At 41.0% G+C, this 19,947-nt stretch overlaps 1 protein-coding gene across 3 annotated transcripts in view; it reads left to right on the forward strand.

Moving 5' to 3' along the window:
* The window catches only part of lama2 (laminin, alpha 2), a 200,382-nt gene that overhangs the window by 117,334 nt on the left and 63,101 nt on the right, over positions 1–19,947 (forward strand). For 2 of the 3 annotated variants that reach the window (XM_072677108.1, XM_072677114.1), the window contains exons 20-28: positions 563–669; positions 5,894–6,068; positions 6,568–6,704; positions 8,340–8,576; positions 11,709–11,852; positions 16,012–16,188; positions 16,529–16,714; positions 17,176–17,294; positions 18,657–18,774. In XM_072677108.1, coding sequence (XP_072533209.1) covers positions 563–669; positions 5,894–6,068; positions 6,568–6,704; positions 8,340–8,576; positions 11,709–11,852; positions 16,012–16,188; positions 16,529–16,714; positions 17,176–17,294; positions 18,657–18,774 — 1,400 coding nt within the window. Of the gene's footprint in view, positions 1–562; positions 670–1,057; positions 1,322–5,893; positions 6,069–6,567; positions 6,705–8,339; positions 8,577–11,708; positions 11,853–16,011; positions 16,189–16,528; positions 16,715–17,175; positions 17,295–18,656; positions 18,775–19,947 lie in introns of all 3 variants that reach the window. The other variant, XM_072677099.1, reaches the window with a different exon arrangement.

Here is a 19,947-nt window from a genome sequence, read left to right on the forward strand (position 1 = left end):
TAGCTGTATTTTATAGCTAGTAACTGATGTCTACACTCATAAACTCAATGTTTACAGACACTTTGAAGGGACATTATTACTGAAATACAAATCAAATGAAACATCATATGGTATATGTGTCTGTGTGTGTGTGTGTGTGTGTGTGTGTGTGTGTGTGTGTGTGTATTTGTAACACAGTGCATTCCCATAAAGCTTAGAGCTGTAATGTATGCTAATGCCTACACTCTGTATGCTAATCAGGACAACATCATCACTCTGTCCTATTTAAAAGCACAATAACTCACTCTGAACACGGGACAACCATCTGTAGGTTACAGTCGAACAGCTTGCGCTCTGGGAGCATCCCTCTCTCTTTCTTTGTCATGCACGCGCACACACACACACAGACGCACAGACACTTTAGGATTTAGGAGTTTGGCTTGTTAGAGGACAGACATCTGTTTCAATTGTGTTTTAGAAGAGAACTAAAATAATCATATATAATACCTTTTCATTGAAGATTGTGATTACCTTCTTAAAGTCTCGCTCTCTTTCTCCTCTCTCTCCTCTGTCTCTTTCTCAGTTTGTAGGTGCAACATTAACGGGTCAGTGTCTGAGGTGTGTAATAAGCAGAATGGACAGTGTGAATGTCGGCAAAAGGTCATTGGCCGCCAGTGTGATGAGTGTATGGTGAGTAAATACATGCATAGAGACAGAATAACAATAAAAGCACATGAAATACTCACACGCACTGGCCACTTTATTGGAAACACCTTCCTTGTGCTTCCACTCACTGGCCACTTTATTGGAAACACCTTCCTTGTGCTTCCACTCACTGGCCAATTCATTAGTAACCCCTACTTTGTAGTTTCACCCACTGGCCACTTTACAGGAAACCTCTACCATGTGCTTTACCGCAGTATCCATTTTATTAGAAACACCTAACTCCTTTTTTCTGAACACATCTTTATACACATTACTAATATAACTTGAATAAAGTGTTTAAGGGAATAAGTAGGAGCAGGTGTACACATATGTATGTATGTGTGCGTGTGTTTGTGTGCTTGTGTATGTGTAGCCGAACTGCTGGTGGGACGCTGAGCGTCAGGTGTGTCGGGTGTGTGAGTGCAGCCCGCGAGGCAGTTTGTCAGCGCGGTGTGATGCAGAGGGCAGGTGTGTGTGCAGGCCGGGCTTTGCAGGGCGCAGATGTGATGTGCAGGTGCAGAGGCTGGAGCGCAGAGAGAGCCGCAGGGTTCTACAGCAGGTTCCAATACACACCCTCACACCAAGTGTGGAGCGCAGGGTGGGCTGCCGTCAGGGGGCCTACCCCGCCATCAAGCGGGTAAACACACCACTGTGTGCGTGTGTGTCTGTGTGTGGGTTAGTGTTGTTTTGAAGCATACTTCACCAGCATGTGGGTGAAGATACAGCATGCAGGTGTGTATTGTGTGTATCATAATAATCCAACAGAATTGCAGAGGATTGTGTGATATGTGTGTGTGTTTGTAATCTTTCCATTGAGAGTGAAGAAAGTTTTTTGTTGCCATTTTGAAGAATTAAGGATCACTGTGATGCTTTTCAGTGATGTCTTTTTAAGACCAAGACCAAGGCCTCTTCCTGTTAGTAGCTTCTCTGTGTCCACTTAACAAGGGTTTGTTTGACAGTGCTCTTTGGATTAGCCAACACACAGGGTAACATGAAAGCCCATGGAGTTCTGAACAACTACTGATTTCAGGATCATCAAATTGACCACAATTGTCTCCTCAATAAGAGGAAATATTGGAATTGAAATGTCCTGAACAACCCAAGAACCACCAAGCCCCAGGCCCGAGAACATCAGTGTCACTGCCAACAGTTAAGCCAGTTTCACATTGCCATTGACTGAGAGGCTGCTGTTCAAGAAAGAAGCCCCTGCTCACAAACTGACACCTTCAGGTTTGACTAAAGATGTTAGCTGACCACATGAACAATGAAAAAAGTCCTCTGGAGGAAAGTTTTTGTGTTCAGGCAAGACAAACATAACTGTACAGGTACAGGTGAGGTACCTGTACAGATAACTGTACAGGTACACCTGTACAGGTACAGGTGAGGCATTTAACCCCAATAAGACTGTGCCAAGTTTTAAGCATGGTGGTGGTAGCATCTTTCTTTGGGGCTGTGCTGCATATTGAATGGAATAATGAAATAGAAGGAGCTCTTCAGTATAACCCCAAGCCTAGACTTAGACATTATGATTGAACTCTATGAATTCTGCGAAAAAGCAAAACAGGAATAAAGATAACAATAAAACTAATCTGAATTTAGAAAAATGTGAGAGAGAATGATAAAGTCCATGCAGAAAAAAGTCAAATACATAGTCATGCAGTGAGGTGAATGAATCAATGCGAGGCCCCAGAGCAGGACAGCAGGCAGGAGGGTAGTGGAGAGCCAGGTCAGGCGGAACCACGATGGAACAGTTGAAACCGGGCATCTCAATACATTTGAAAGAGACAGGGAGATATCTAGCCAGAAGCTTGTTAAGGGCTACCAAAAGTGTCTGGTCAAGGTGCTGCTTTCTAAGACATTAAACTTAATTAGGTTTGCTGTATGTATATTTTGAACATCTTTGTATACCTCTGACCCTGTGTTCATTTCAAACATCCCCCAAAAAATTCAAACAAATAGTAACTCATTCTGCTCCAGAAAAAAAAAAATGTTCAAAGAAGTCATTTTAAGCCCAGTATTGTCAGTCATCCACATGATGAGTGTATGTACAAATCCCACCACAACTGTATGTAGTTCGTATGGGGCTTATTGTTCTTACATTTAGATACTTACATAATTTAGCTGTGCCTAATCACGACTCCTACTCCCTGCCATTTCCACTGATTTCCCCATTTCTGTGTATTTTTTTCCAAAAAATTCCATGGCAATTAGCCTATTTTCTAACAGTAGAATCTACAGCCACCTCCCTTGGCTCGGATGACACTATCATGAAGTCATGGTATGGAGTGAATATGGTGATGAAAGGGGTTTATTATAGAGATTAACTGGTCCACAGTGGCTGGTCCATCGATTGCTTTATACCACTCGTCAGAGTTGTCAATCCCTTCTCTGTACACTCAGTTCACTATGGCAGCTTCAGAGCATCCTATGATGTTAATGGTTTCCAAGATGCTAGCACTCTTCGCCCAATACCCTATTATTATGCCCTTTACCATTAGTCACACCATCAGTCTAACAGCGTTCTTTGCTAATGACAATGATTTTTGCACTCTGCTACAACTGACTGGTCAAGAAAGGACAACCGGTGAACCAACGACAGGATCATGGGCATCTAAGGCTCATTGATGCTCATGGAGGCCCAGGGTTGGCCCAAGCCTTAATGGGGCCCTAAGCAGATTTTCATTTGGGCCCCCCTAAAACCACAGATTCATTATTCCATAGGACACACTGTGTGTTTGTGGAGACAATGCCTTGAATTGTCATGCAGGTGGTATTAATGTTATGACTGATCGATGTATAGTGCATAGGGTGCATAGGGTATAGTGTTCAAACATATACATATACTTATATTTATGTATTGAGGGTGTTTATATCTTGAAAGTTCTGCTGGTTTAAACAGACGCTTTAGAGTCTGACTCCGACTGTCTGATTTAAAGGATGATTTATTAGCTGTTGTTAATGTTACCAGCGTTCGTCTAATTTAGGCTCAAAGCATCCGTCTACTGAATAATTAGCATAATACTTTTTCTTCTTCTTCAGAAGATCATTTATTTAAAGCGTTCACTTTGCTCTTTGAACAGTGATATACTGTGTCTTAGACGCCGTGCTGCTTTTTCAAACAAAGAGCCTTTTTTAATTCATCAGTTTTTCTAAAAAAAAAAACAAAATAAATTAAAATTAAACAAATTCATGAGAATCTCTGCAAACTCTCCTTCCATCATGGCTGAGCAGGTGCGTGCATGTGTGTGTGTGTGCGCTTGCGTTTGGCGATGGGAGATGGCACACATATGGCATCTCCGGGGCGACGCTAACGGTCCGAGGCAGAGAGGTGTTCTGATTGGCTGCGGCCCCAACAGTGCACCTGCTCTCAGCAGAGGGGTACCTGTCAATCAGCAGAGAAAGAGAGAGAGCGAGCAAGCGAGAGAGGGAGAGAGTCGTGTTTGCTGTAAACAGTAACTATGAGTTTCTGATGTGGTTCTTTCTCATTATAACTGAAGTCCTGCATGATTTCCTAACCTGAGTCGAGAAGTTTGATTGACCAGAAAAGCACCATTCAGATAAATGAGCTGTCACTGGATTGTGCTGAACTGCTGCTGGTGTGAGTCTGGTTCTGCTAACAGCATGTTTTCAGTGTGATTTTGGTTCTAAATCTGGTTTCATTGGTTCTGCTTGTGCTTACCTTTGTGGTGTGCTGCTGGTTTGCACTGGTTTATAATGTGTGTTGGTTTGAAGAATTGATGCTCCCTCTGCAGTGAAAGCTTTCAATATTTCAGTATTGAGCACTGTTTTCTTAGACCATCCAAGGCAGAGCTGCCAACTTTTACAGCTTTCTTGGAATGAGAATCAAGTTGGTCCAGTTCCAAAATGATGGTGGGGGTGGAGAGTGTGTTGATTTATTTTTTAGTGTTTTCAGAGTATTATTACTTCAGAATACTGCCAACACCAAGATACAGTTTTGGCTTATATAAGCCCTCTACTAAGAGGTCGCAGTCCTGCTATTTTTACATTGCTAGCCATGAGTGCCATTACTCAGTGCATTCGATTTTTAGAATTATAGGCACTTTTAAGTGTGTGTAGGAACAACCTCTGAAATTCCATTTCATATATTCCTGAATAAAAGCTAGTCAAACCTAACAACTCACAGGTGAGTTGAATCACTAGCACTATGACTTAAACTATGCAGGGATCTGGCCCTCCAGGGCTGGAATTGCCCACCCTTGTCATAAACTATAGGGGTGTAATGGTACACAAGTTATGGTTCGGTTCACATTACACTGTTTGAACTTTACCGTTTGAGATGTAAAATGTAAACTTCAGCATGTTTGATGTCAGAATGTTTGATGGACACCCTAAAGCTGTCCAGCAACATTGTTAGCAGTTCTATTATAAAGTATTTTGCGCATCCAAACATCTTGGTAACATGTCCCCAGATAGACGTTTTACAGTACCCCTAGTGTATGAGTGATTTCATGGGACACAAATAGATAGAAGTGCTAATAAGCTCTGTAATACTACTGATTTTACAACTGTTGATGTGCAATGGTTGTTGAGGCTCTCCCAACTTTCTGAGTAGGATATCAGACTTGTAGGGGCATTCCAGTTGAAATGTCTTCCTAGGAGCATCAATCGAGTTTGCAAGAGCGCCCTCATCATTTCAAATATGCTCATGCAATTTTGTGATATACCTTCTTTCGTTGTTTGCCATGTTAGCATTTTGAAAATGTTCTCATGCTAATTTGTGCCTACTTTCATTCATTGTTAGCATGAGACTACTGACTCATGACCTCTAGTGCATTACCTTGCAACAGCTTATTTAATGTTAGCCACATTAGCATTTTGGATTAAAGGTAAAGGTGCACATATTTGTCACTGTACAGTGTACACTGTACAGCAAAATGTGTCCTCCACATTTAACCCATCTGGTAGTGAACACACACTCACACACACACATGTGTTAGGGGCAGTGAGTACACACACACACCCAGAGCGGTGGGCAGCCAACTCCAGCGCCCGGGGAGCAGAGAGGGTAAAGGGCCTTGCTCAAGGGCCCAACAGTGGCAGCTTGCCGAGCCCGGGAATCGAACCCACAACCCTGTTATCGATACCCCGGCGCTCTAACCGCTGAGCCACCACTGGATTAAATTGCACGCCCAGGTTGACCAGGCCCATGTCTCCTACTCTGTCTAATGTTCTTTGTTTGTTTGTTTAGCCGGAGACCCACATGCTGGCCGGTGGGTGTGTGCCCTGTAACTGTAACTCTTTTGGCTCCAAATCATTCGACTGTGGCGAGAACGGTCAGTGCCGCTGCCAGCCCGGAGTGACCGGACAAAAGTGTGACCGCTGTGCTCCCGGACACTTCAACTTCCAAGAGGGAGGATGTACACGTAAGAAGCACGCTTGACTTTTAAAGGGGTTTCTAAATAAAAGTGAACAGGAAGGGAAAGCAGGTGGAAGGTGGGGGTTTTAGAGGGATGAGAAGGACTGTGTGTATGGAAAATGTGGCTGCAGCTTCATTGTTACATCAGTTTACAGACATGTTGCAAATGTTTTTTCACATGCACACACACACACACACACACACACTCACACACACACACACACACACACTACCCTGACCCTAATGATGGATGACGGAGGGATAGAGGTAATGAGTCAGTGTAAAAGTGCAGCCAGTGACATTTCTAACAGGTGCACACACCTGAGTGTGTAATTAATCTCACTCTGCCTCTCTCTCTCTCTCTCTCTCTCTCTCTTTCTCTCTCTCTCTCTCTCTCTCTCTCTCTTGCATCTCTCTCTGTTTTCTCTCTATATATCTTTCTCGTCTCTCTCTATTTCTCTTTTTCTATCTTTCTCTTCTCTCTATTTTCTCTGTCTCTCTTCCAGCCTGTCAGTGTGCCCATGTAGGCAATAACTGTGACACAACTACAGGACAGTGTATCTGCCCCCCAAACACAGTTGGGGAGAGATGTGACAGATGCGCTCCCAACCACTGGGGGTATGATATCACCACCGGCTGCAAGGTAACACCCCTCCCTTCTCAGTCCATTTCTTTTCTCTCTCTCTCTCTCTCTCTCTCTCTCTCTCTCTCTCTCTCTCTCTCTCTCTCTCTTTCTCTTTCTCTGGATGCAGCCTATCAGAGTAAAGTGGATAGACGCCTGGGCTTTGTTTCTAATGGGATTGTTTTGGGGTTTATGTTGTTAGAGGAGCTGAATCAGTTCCACCAGAGAACGTTTGTTTATTTGAGCAGAATATTTGATCTGCATACAACAGAATTAGAACCAAGAAATATATTCTCACATGAAACACTACAAATCCAAACAAATGCATGGAATGCTTGATGAGTCAAATTATATTAAAAAAAAAAAATATATATATATATATATATATATATATATATATATATATATATATATATTATAAATAGTATATTAAAGTTTTCAAACATCCTCACATTCAATCCTATATTAATGTAAAAGTGCATCGTGTTATAGCTGTATGTCTGAAAACAATCAGCATAATCAGAATGTGTTCATTACTTTCAGTAATTCAATCCCATTATTTTACTCGATCATTCATGCTCAGAACAGGAAATCTCCAAAGAGCTACTACAGTTTTCCAGTACCCAGCCTAACTGTGGCTCAAGGGGTTAAAATAAGAATGTGTGCACAGCCTAAAAACATTGATAATTTATTGTACTAACTTTGACAAATATACATGCCCAAATATAAGCTTCATTGAAGAGCCACCATGAGAAAATCTTTCTTGCCTCCTCCCCACAAACTTCAGCTTCAGAAATTCTCAAAGGATCATCTAAACTAGCCTGATGCATTTTGGAAATACGTGCTGTGCACTGACAAAGTTAAAATAGTTACAATTTGTAAAGGTATGTGCAGAGATGAAAAGGGGCAGCATTTCATCCAACTGTTAAGCTTCAGGCCTGCAGTTTGTGTTGCAGCCAGTGGCAGATGGAACATTTCACTGTGAGAGGAAGTAGTGGGAGGACTAGGAATTCCCAAATTATGAAAGTCTGTAAAACATGTCAGAAAAGGTGAAGATGAAAACAGGATGGTTTTTACAGCAAAATCACAATCTTAAACACTCCTCATATTCCACAATGGACTGCCTTAGAGACTGCAAGCTAGTTTAACATGGGCTCCACAGCCCTCAGACCTAAACACCATTAGAAATCTGTGGCTAGACCTTAAAAGAGCAGTTCAGTAAGATGGCCCAGGCATCTCACAGACCTAGACTCTTAGCTGTCTACAGAAAGTGTTTACAAGCTGTGATACCCGCCAAAGGAGTTGTTACTAACTACTGACCATGCGTGGTTCATGTTTTTTTTTTATATATATAAATGTAAGTAAGTGAACAAATCCTCTACGGGACACAAACGTAATAAAACTTGAATTAAACAAATTAATGAATGTAAAATATATATGAAAAACACATTATATAGAACATATGTAAGGTGCCATTACTTTTGCACAAGCTACATTCATTGTTTTTGCACTGTGCGCTATGAGCATATCCCGTGGTCTATTGGTTATTTTGTGCTGCGCCTGTGATCAGACGTTCGTCTGGTCCAGCTGTGTGAAACTCTGTCCAGTCTACTCTGTCTAATGAGTGTCTCTCTCTCTCTCTCTCTTCTCCTGCAGCCGTGTGGGTGTAACGTGTTGGGGTCCGTGTCTCAGCAGTGTAATGTGAACACGGGCTGCTGTACATGTCAGAATCAGTTCATTGGAGAGAAGTGCACGGAGTGTAAGCTCGGCTTCCGAGACTTCCCGCAGTGCGTGTCCTGTGACTGCACGCTGGCCGGATCCACCAGCGACACGTGTGACTCGGACACCGGTCTGTGCGCCTGCGCCGACCGCACTGGACAATGCTCCTGCAAGGTAGCCAATCGCAACTCTGCATTTTTAACATTTCCAATCACAGTGCTCCTGCAAGGCTTCATCGTCTTTATTGAGTTCGTTCAGTTACAGTTATTCCGCAGAGTAACCAATCACAGCTTTTCATTTCTAAATAAACCCACATAAATAGACACATCTGCATCCAAATACATGTGATGAGTGGGAAAAGGCTGTGCTGAACACTGACACGTTCATTTGACACCAGTGAGTAGAACAGCAAATATCAGCCCCGTCACTCAACTACATTTTACTTCTATCACATTTACAGTACGGTTCTGATCCACCTGTGTTTAAACCATCAGCTGCTGTGAATACAATGGAGGATATGGAGTTCTCTCATTGTTTATTTAGGCCGGCATTTGCAAAATCGACACTCCATACATGACTGAATTAGTGACTAAAAAGTGTTACTAATAGTACACTATTCAAAGTTGTCTGCTCAAAAAAATAGTGGGGGCTCTTATGAATAATCATAATTATAAAATCTGTAAAATACATCTCCTACAAGAATACTTCAGTTAAACCTTATGACGGTTAAATGTTTCAAAGTAAATGATAAGAATAATTGTGATCTGCTACACAAAATAATGCAATAAATTGAAATTAACCACACAAAATCATATGATGATTAGTTGATTATTGGGATAATAATAAAATAATGTGATTAGTCACAACTAACTGAGGAATTTACTACACTACACAGGCAAACGCAAATTGGTCAATCACAAATTAACTTCGAAGTAAAATGTGATAAATCCCAAACGCAGACTACAGGATAACTACACAGAGCAATGTGGATGAATTTAACTACTCAAAATCATATGATTAATCACAATGAACTACTTACAATGAACAATGAACAATGTGATTGTTTGGATTGATTACCTAAAATATTGCGATGAATCGCAACTGACTACTCAGAAGAATGTGATTGTTGAGCTGATGTACACAAAATTGTGGGATTAGTCACAGTTAACTACACAGAATGCAATGTTTGAGATAAACTACACCAAATACAGTGATTTATCTCGATTAACCACACAGAATAATGCAGTTGTTGAGATTGCACAAAATCATGTGATTAGTCACAATAAACTACACAGAAAAAAAGGATTCACCACAATTAACCGCACAAAATAATGTGATGATCAGGGATGACTACATGAAATAATGCAACAAATCCACATATTAACCGCACAGAATAATGTGATGATCAGGGATGACTAAATGAAATAATGTAACAAATCACAATTGACCGCACAGAATAATGTGATGATCAGGGATGACTACATGAAATAATGCAACAAATCAACATATTAACCGCACAGAATAATGTGATGATCAGGGATGACTACATGAAATAATGTAACAAATCACAATTAATCACACAGAATAATGTGATGATCAGGGATGACTACATGAAATAATGCAATGAATCACAATTAATATACAAATCACACTCACCAGCAAACTACACACTCAATAAACCACACACGACATGCGACTTTCACACACCTCAACACTAACACAACACAAACTCCACACAGTACTCAGCATACACAAACAACCCCCCACTCTCTCTCTCTCTCTCACACACACACACTGCCCAAGACTGTTGAGTGTGTTTCACATTAACAGTGTTTGATCTTTCCGTCTTATGCTTCTTCTGTCTGTGAACTTCTGTTGAAAGGTGCTTGTGTGTGTGTGTATGTGTGTGTGTGCGTGTCTGTGTGTGTGTGTGTGTGTGTGTGTGTGTGTGTGTGTGTGTGTGCATGTGTGTTGTCAGTGTTAATGAGAGCCATCACCCACATACTTGCTTGGTGTGTGTGACAGGCCTGTCTGTGTAGCAGTGCTGCTTGTCATACTGCCCCCACACACACACACACACACACACTCACACACATGCACTGCAGTTCAAAGACACATATGAGTGCAGTCAGCCTGTCAAAATAGTTCTTCCCCTCTTTCCTTCTGTCCTAATCTCTTACAGTGTGTGTGTGTGTGGCTTTGTGTGTGCGCACATAAGGGACTGTCCATCGTGTGGTCCCTCAGGCCTCCACAGTTCTGTCCTCTCTCTCTCTCTCTCTCTCTCTCTCTCTCTCTCTCTCTCTCTCTCTCTCTCTCTCTCTCTCAGACACACACATACACACACACACTGTCATATGGGTGAAGCTGCAGACTGTCCTGCTAAGGTCTGTGTGCTGACAGCTGCATGACTCTGTTACTGTGGACGTAAAGCTCTGCAGATAAATATAGAGAGGTTAGAAAGTCTCCAGCGCAGGTTTCAGTGGGTCATTCTCATCCTGCACTTCAACAAAAGAATGTGATTGATCCCATTTAACTGTGTAGAATAATGTGATTGCTGAGGGATAACTACACAAAATGTAATTTATTACACACAGATGTATAAATAATAAATAATAAATTAGGTTATCCACACAAAATAATTCTAGTATTCATAATTAACTACACAACATAATGTGTTTATTGATGTAAACTAGAAAACAATCAGATTATCAAAGTTAATGTTACAGAATAATGTAATTACTGGGATTACCTACATGTTTAACTACATAGAATAATGGCATTACTGAGGTTACCTACACAGAATAATGTAATTATTTACAATTTACTATACAGAATAACCTAATTACGGACGTTAGCTACAATAAAATAATGGTATCCATCACAATGAACTTTACAGAACACACAAAATAATGTGATTTATCATGATTGACTTTACAGAATAATGGGATTTCTGAGGTTAACTACACAAAACAATGTGATTAATCCCATCTAACTGTGCAGAACAGTAGGGTTTCTGAGGTTAACTACCCCAAATAATTAGATTATTCACAATTACCTACAGAGAATACAGACTTTTGGGCCAGACCCCACTGTATACAAACAAATTCCAAAGTTAAGGTGCACCCACTGCACAGGCGATCAGTTGCAGCTTGTACAGAAAAGCACTGACCAACAGAATGGAACGCTCTGGAGCAGCTCCCAGTATTGGGTTATAGAGCAGTTGTATATGTTTTTGTATAGGTAATTAAAATTTGAGGTGTCTTGTGTGTGTGTGTGTGTGTGTGTGTGTGTGTGTTTGTTTCCCAGGCTAACGTGGAGGGTGTACGGTGTAGGTCCTGTAAGGCTGGTACGTTTGGCTTGAGTGTCAGCAATCCACTGGGCTGCAGTCGCTGTTACTGCTTCGGCATGAGCAAGTCCTGCACTGAAGCACAGGGCCTTATACGCATGAGGGTGAGTAAAATACACACACACAGACACGTACATACAGGTAATATCATTATTAACAAGCAATATGTGTGCAATTTGTGAAAATAATCACATACATGGGGTAGGAAGTGGCTTTAAAGGTGCCTCAGAGCATGTATTATATTACAGTATATCCTGATGAGCCACAACATTGTGAGCATCTGCTGCTGTTCCTTCATGTACTGCAAAAAAACTCCCCCTCTGAAGGAGATATCTGTGGTGTCTCACACCAAGACATTCAGATCCTTCAGGTCCGCTAAGTTCTGAGGTGGAGCCACCACAGATCTGACTCATAGTTCGGTCCAGGCTACTTCTTCGATCATTCCATGGTCTAGTTCCAAAACTTTTGACGATGGACTTACATAGGCACTCTGGTCAGCCAGTGGCTACGCAGCCCCATATGCAGCAGGGAGCGCTGCATTTCTGTGACACTGTAGTCTTTCTGTTGGTGCCACCCAGACGGGACAGTCTTCTTTGTCTTTGGACTGTGTCCACTGTCTTACTATAGCTCCATTGGTAGGTACTGACCACCTTGCAGTTAGGCAGATGCTTTGACCCAGTCGTATGGCTATTCTGATCTGGACCTCATCATATACCACGCAATCAACGCTATGTACTCAATGTTTTGGCTCATTGGTGTACATAGTCATTGGTTAGAACCTACAGCTTAGAGAGAGTGCACAGAGCGCTGAGGACGGAACACAATAGCAGAGTTTCTCTTCAGAATGAATCAAAATGTTTATACTGCCAGACACAGCAATCAGAAAACTGCATCCACACACACACACATACACACACACACACACACACACACATTGTTGTGCACTGTTTTATTCATCAGTGAACACATGTTTAATGTGCTCCGCCTCATTCAGCTGAAACCCTTCATATTCTACACAGATTAAATCTTAAACACAGTCACTCCCTGTGGCTTTACTAGTCCTTTATTACTAGAAATGATACCCATCACCATGGAGACCGGCGTGCAGAGTGAGTCAGGGCTTGTGTTGACTGGCGAGGTGTGTGCATGGGTGTTTGTGTATGTTGTTAATGCTCTCCTCCGGAGAGAATGATGGTTACTGGGCAACACGTGCTTGTCTCCATCACCTCTTCTTGTCCGAGCGACCCTCTTCTGTTTAGCAGCCTTTAAGTGGATGTAAACAAAGACTTTCCAGGGCCCATATCATGGGAAACACATTTTTACCACTTCTAGTTAAAGACACTGATGAGATTTGTGAACATTCAAAATATTGTTGACTCCCCGGTCCATAAAGTCTATAATATAGACAACATAGATTAGGTTTGGGGGTCATGGTTGATGTCCCAAAAACAACTTAATATTTGCTACCATTTAAAGGCTTTCCTTTTCTGAACTTGGAGGCTGTAAATACAAATTCAAAAGTGACAACAGTTTAGACCCACCCATTTAGACTGTAGCGGTTTAGCTCCATCCATACAGGCATTATCAGTTTACCCCACCCATTTAGACAGTAGCAGTTTAGCCCCACCCTTACAGGCATTATCAGTTTAGCCCCACCCTTTTAGACTGTTGCAGTTTTGCTCCACCCATTCAGCCTACAGCAGTTTAGTCCACTTATTCACCCTACAGCAGTTCAGTCCACCCATTCAGCCTACAGCAGTTTAGTCAACCCATTCAGTCTACAGCAGTTTAACTCATCCCATTCAGTCTACAGCAGTTTAACCTATCCCATTCAGCCTACAGCAGTTTAACATATCCCATTCAGTCTACAGCGGTTTAACATATCCCATTCAGCCTACAGCAGTTTAACTCATCCCATTCAGTCTACAGCAGTTTAACATATCCCATTCAGTCTACAGCAGTTTAACCTATCCCATTCAGCCTACAGCAGTTTAACATATCCCATTCAGCCTACAGCAGTTTAACCCATCCCATTCAGCCTACAGCAGTTTAACCTTTCCCATTCAGTCTACAGCAGTTTAACCTATCCCATTCAGCCTACAGCAGTTTAACCTATCCCATTCAGCCTACAGCAGTTTAACCTATCCCATTCAGCCTACAGCAGTTTAGTCACACCCATTTGACCTACAGCGCTTTAGCCCCAGCCATTCCATCTACAGCGGTTTTGCCCACATATTTAGCCTACATCAGTTTAGTCAGTTTGGTTGGTGTGGCGCAACAGATAACACCACTACCTGCCACTGAGCTACCACACCATGTGGGAGACTGAGGTTCGATTCCCGGTCTAGGTAACTATGCTGCGCTACACCAACGACAGTCCTTGGGCAAGACTCTTAACACTACACTGACCCACTTCTGTAATACGGGTAACTTTGTAAGTCGCTCTGGATAAGAGCGTCTGCTAAATGCCATAAATGTAAATGTAAATGTAGTCCCACTCACTGACACTAAGGTTATAAGGAGAGTCTCAACCCACATTACTTCCTTAAAGGGGTCAATCCCAATATTAACAGAGGTCATTTACCTTTATCAGTGTTAAAGGCACAGTAACAACAATAGCCATTACTTGAAAGACACATTTTAAATCATGTTAAACACCAAACATTTTCACTGTATTAGTTTTGAATCCCATCAAGAAGAGGACAATTCAGTTTTGTATAAGTCAGAGATAAATGTAATGGAAATGGAACAGCTGTTTGAGAGAGATGAAGAGCACAAGCTCAAGATACAGGTAGATGGTTTGTCGATGAGATGGCAGAGAGAAGGAATGAATGCAGAAGAAAGAAAAGAGAGATATTGTGTTAGCCCTTGTTTGTTTTTAATAAGGATTTCCTCTAAGATCCCACCAAAATCCTGTCAGCCCCCAGCGTGTCCATGGAGACGCGTGTGGCGGAAGAGCGCTGGAGGACACTTGCGAATAAGCCGCAATCGGCAAACAAATTAAATAAAGGTTGCAGCCCAAAAGTTAATCTAAGTTTGTTTGCTGGGGAGGGAGGAGCGCGTCCAGAATCCTTTAGTTCATTTTGTGGGAAAGTGGGAGATTTTCTCTGAGTCACTGAGTCGTAAGATTGCATGTTGACTCGGGGAGTGCGGTTTAGTCGCCCCAGGGATGGGTGGTGGGGGGGTTGGGGGGTGTCGACTCTCTGCCCCACACACTCTTCACACACAGTATGTAAAAATGATTTGTATTCAAACGTTGACCCTACAGGGTCGCCAGTGCAGTGTCTGGTTGTGTACGCCTCCTGCTTTCCATAATGATGTGTGAAGCATTAAAACTATACACATTTCTTAACAGATACAGTACACACACACAAACACACACACACACACACACACATACACATGACTTACTGTTCTAAGTGTAAGTAGGCCATATTCTCTAGAAAGAACACACTTCTGTACATTTTAATACAAAAATACTGTTTATGGAAGTTTTATGAAAGCTTTTGTCAATTCAGCACTCAGTAAACAAAATGCCAGCAATTCAGCACTCAGTAAACAAAATGCCAGCAATTCAGCACTCAGTAGTAATAATGTCAGCAATTCAGCACTCAGTAGGCTAAATTCCAGCCATTCAGCACTCAGTAGTAATAATTTCAGCAATTCAGCACTCAATAGTAATAGTGTCAGCAATTCAGCACTCAGTAGTAATAATTTCAGCAATTCAGCACTCAATAGTAATAGTGTCAGCAATTCAGCACTCAGTAGGCTAAATGCCAGCCATTCAGCACTCAGTAGTAATAATTTCAGCACTCAGTAGTAATAATGTCAGCCGTTCAGCACTCAGAAGTTATAATGCCAGCAATTCAGCACTCATTAGTAATAACGTCAGCAATTCAGCACTCATTAGTAATAATTTCAGCAATTCAGCACTCAGTAGTAATAATGCCAGCAATTCTGGACTCAGTAGTAATAATGTAAGCAAATCTTGACTTAGTAGTAATAATGTCAGCAATTCAGCACTCAATAGATGGAATGCCAGCCATTCAGCACTCAGTAGTAATAATGTGAGCAGTTCAGCACTCAGTGGTAATAATGCCAGCAATTCAGCACTCAGTAGCCAAAATGCTGGTATACGCACCCCATTAATTTTTTTTTTAGCAATTTCAACTTTTTTTTTTTTTTTGGTACAACAGGATGACACGTTAAAGGCCCCATAAACTAGTTTTGATAATGTTTTTTTCTTATCTTGTTTTGCTGTAGTTGACTCTGATGCCCGAGCAGACAGTGCTCCTCCTGGTGGACAGGACTAACGTGAAGGAAACTACAGTCGGCGTGACATTTCAGCACCCCGAAATCATCGCTAATGCTGACCTAGTCCGACAGGAGCTGACCGAACCTTTTTACTGGAAACTGCCCAAACAGTTCAAAGGGTCCATGGTTCGAGTCTAACACGTTATTATTTCACATTTTATGAGAAAAGTAATTTTAAAATGCCTGCTGCTTTTTACAATATGTGAATATTTCACCAAGAATATGTGAACAGAAATCAGCCAAGATCAGGTTACAAGGTTTCCTCATGGCAGCAGCAAAATGTCGAGACATAAAGATGTTTGTAAAACATTTGCGTTCACTTGTTAGTAAAACAATATACTTTAAACAACATACCTACCAAATAAATCTTCTGCTTATTTACAAGCTGTCTTTAAGTTATACGGAACAATTACTGCTCATAGAATAGAAACTGTGATGTGTTCATTGATTGATTCATTCAATTCAGATTACTGCATACGGTGGCAAGCTGAAGTACACAATCTACTATGAGGCTCGGGACGAAACAGGCCGAACCTCTTACGAGCCACAGGTCATCATTAAGGGCGGCCCCAACAGGGATAAGGTCATGGTCCGCCACATGGGTGCACTGCAGATCGGCCAGCTGACCCGCCACGAGATTGATATGACAGAGGTGAGCTGATGACAGCGGAGACTGTGGAGAAATGAGTGATTAAGCAGAAGGGCTTGCTACACATTCGCGCTGGTTCTATAAGAAATGATCCTGACAGTGAAGTGACAGCAGGTCCTTAAATTTCAGGATTCATCTGAAAATACAATCTACAAATGAAAGGCCTTTAATCTCCTACATTTTAGGATAAAGAAAAGTGGTTTTATTTATTGTTATGTTGTTCATATGATGTTGCTGTGGTCATGCACCTCAGCTACCTTAGTGACTTACTTTGAAGAGTGTTTTATATTTGGAATATCATCACTTGTCTCAAATGACATAAATAAATAAATAAATAAATAAATACATGTACATAAATCATAAAACATTTTCTGCTAATCTCTTTAAAGAGGAACTAGCCTACAGATGTGAAGAAAGAGAAGCAGAAACATTTGTGTTTATCTGTCTTCACTGTTGCTGTGTAGCATGAGTGGAAGCACCAGGACAACAGGCCGATGAGCCGCGAGGATTTTATGGACGTTCTCTTCTACGTTGAATACGTTCTTATCAAAGCCTCCCATGGCAACGTCATGAGACAGAGCAGGTATGCCCTCATTTAACAGTTTAACTTATCACAATGATAATTACTTTATCATTATTATCGTCATAATAGTGAAAAGTACAAATTATAGTTTTGTAAACTAGACATCAAGAGATGTATTACCTGTTTCAATCCAAACCAAACATGGAGCTGTATATACACTGTAATGTCTCTTCATATTATTAGCCTCGAGATTTGATTGCAGATTTGAAAATATAAGAGATTTACTCGAGATTTATTATGGATATTTATTTATTAGAACTAAAGTCTGGATATTTTTTCTTTAGAACTTAATTATAGATATTTGTTTAGTAGAACTAAATTCTGAATATGTATTTATTATAACTAAATTCTTTATATATAGATATATATTCATTATGACTAAGTTATTTTAGTTTAACTAGTATTTCTTTATTAGAACTTCATTCTAGATATTATATATATTTGTTCAATAGAAATAAAATTATGGATATGCATTAAAACATCATTCTAGATATTTGTTTAGTAGAACTAAATTCTGGATATTTATTTATTAGAACTAAATTCTGGATATTTATTCAGTAACTTAAGACATTTTAGTTTGTAAATACTAGTAATAACTAGTATTTCTTTATTAGAACTTCATTCTAGATATTTGTTTATTAAACTTAAATACTGGATATTTATTTATTAGAACTTGTTTCCTGATATTTATTCATTGTAGCACCTCTAACACCTAGAATACACACCTGACACCTGTTTGACCTATTTCTTTCACACACCACTTATACACCTGACACACACCTTTAGCGATTAGTACACACCTAGGATCCACCTCACATATATTAGATACACAATGTATTTTCTTTTTCAAACGGAACTAAAAGAAGTTCCAACAGGGACGATACACAAAAGAGTTTTCAAATGTTTATCTGTGTTAATCAGAGAAAGCTTGTCATTCTCTTGAGGTTTCACTTTGTTTTCCTCCGCGGTCTCAGTCTGGCACTTCCAGAACAGTGAGCCTTTTCTCCGGCTATTTTGTTGCTGAATCCCTCGGCAGCTTCTGATGAGCAGAACAGGAAGACATAAGCGAATAAAAAAAAACAACAGATTATCTGCTAACCAGACTTTTATCCTGGGTTCTGTTTTTAAACTCTCCCAGATGGGATCAGCTTGATTTAGCAACTCGTTTACTGTTGTGGTTTTTGCTGTTCGCTATTCCATGAGTGCCAGACTGAATCTGTGGAGCAAAAAGTGAAAACCCATGAGAATCAGGATGCAGAGGAACCCACACACTTAAAAAACATCAGAAACTAATTTGTTACAGTAATGGCATGTGTTTATTTTGTGTGTGTGGTTTTCTTTTTTTTTTTTTGTCTCCCTCAGGATTTCTGAGATTTCTCTGGTGGTGGCAGAGGAAGGCCGTCCGTCAGTGGAGAGCGAGAGAGCGTTCCAGATTGAAAAGTGCGACTGTCCTCAGGGATACTCCGGACTGTCCTGTGAGGTACTGTAACACTCACATACAACCCACACACAGTCCATCATTATGTAGCTGCATCTTTGCTCATTTTCTCACAACCAGTAACAAGCAGCAGTGCTAGAAGAACTAAGTAGCAGCTAGTTGAACTACAGTGGGGTCGGCATCACCAGTCATTTTTCAAATCAACTAGCTTTTCAATGGTGAAGCTAGTTTATCAATTACGTATTTCTAATCTTTAGGAAATTAAGCACAACATATAGTAATAACAATGATAATGGTGCCCCACTTTTACTCAGAGGTTAGAACCAATCAAGGAATCCATTTCAGCTCATGGAGGTGGTCAAACTCAGAGGAGGACCTATTATAATCTCCATCTCAGTTGCTCAAACTTAGTGAGAGACCCAATCAGAATCTCAGCTTCAGCTGGGAGGTGGTCAAACGTAGCAGCAGAACCAATCAAAATCTCAACTTTAGCTGGGAGGTGGTCAATCTTAGCACTAGAACCAATCAAAATCACAATTTTAGCTGGGAGGTGGTCAATCTTAGCACTAGAACCAATCAAAATCACAATTTTTGTTAGGAGGTAGTCAAACTTAGCAGTGGAACCAATCAAAATCTCAACTTTAGCTGGGAGGTGGTCAATCTTAGCACTAGAACCAATCAAAACTGGGAGTTTTTTGCACACTCTGTGAAATGTATTCTGTGTATGTTCTTTAGATGTTCTTCAAATGTTATTATATCATTGAAAAGGTTGTGTGTAGAGCTGAAGGTGTAGTCAGTCAGTGGTCAAAGTAAAGTTATTTTTCATTTTGAGGAAATAAACTAATTTGCTCCACCCCTTTTAAAGGTGCGAAGTGTGGAGGTGAAGGTGCAACTTTGGGCGTCTCTGGGCAGCCTTGCTTTAGGCGTATCCAGGCCTGAACAAACATGTTTCTAATCAGGATTCCGAACCATCTGTCGAGCATCACTTTCAGTAGCCCCGCCCATTTTCCGCACAATCCCCATGTTTCGTAAGATTCCCTCAAAGCTGATACAAAAGGCTTGAATTAGGCGCTGTGTGTGTACGTACTGCCTGCATGTGCGTGTTGTTCAGTTTCAGTTTGGATCGAGCTTCAAGGGGACAGATGGCTGTTCCTGGGATCCGCCTTATAGTTAATAAAGTATTTTTAAACAGGCGTTTAGCGAGTTCCCCAGAAA

This window comes from Salminus brasiliensis, chromosome 1, assembly GCF_030463535.1.
Source record: "Salminus brasiliensis chromosome 1, fSalBra1.hap2, whole genome shotgun sequence".
NCBI classification, from domain to species: domain Eukaryota; kingdom Metazoa; phylum Chordata; class Actinopteri; order Characiformes; family Bryconidae; genus Salminus; species Salminus brasiliensis.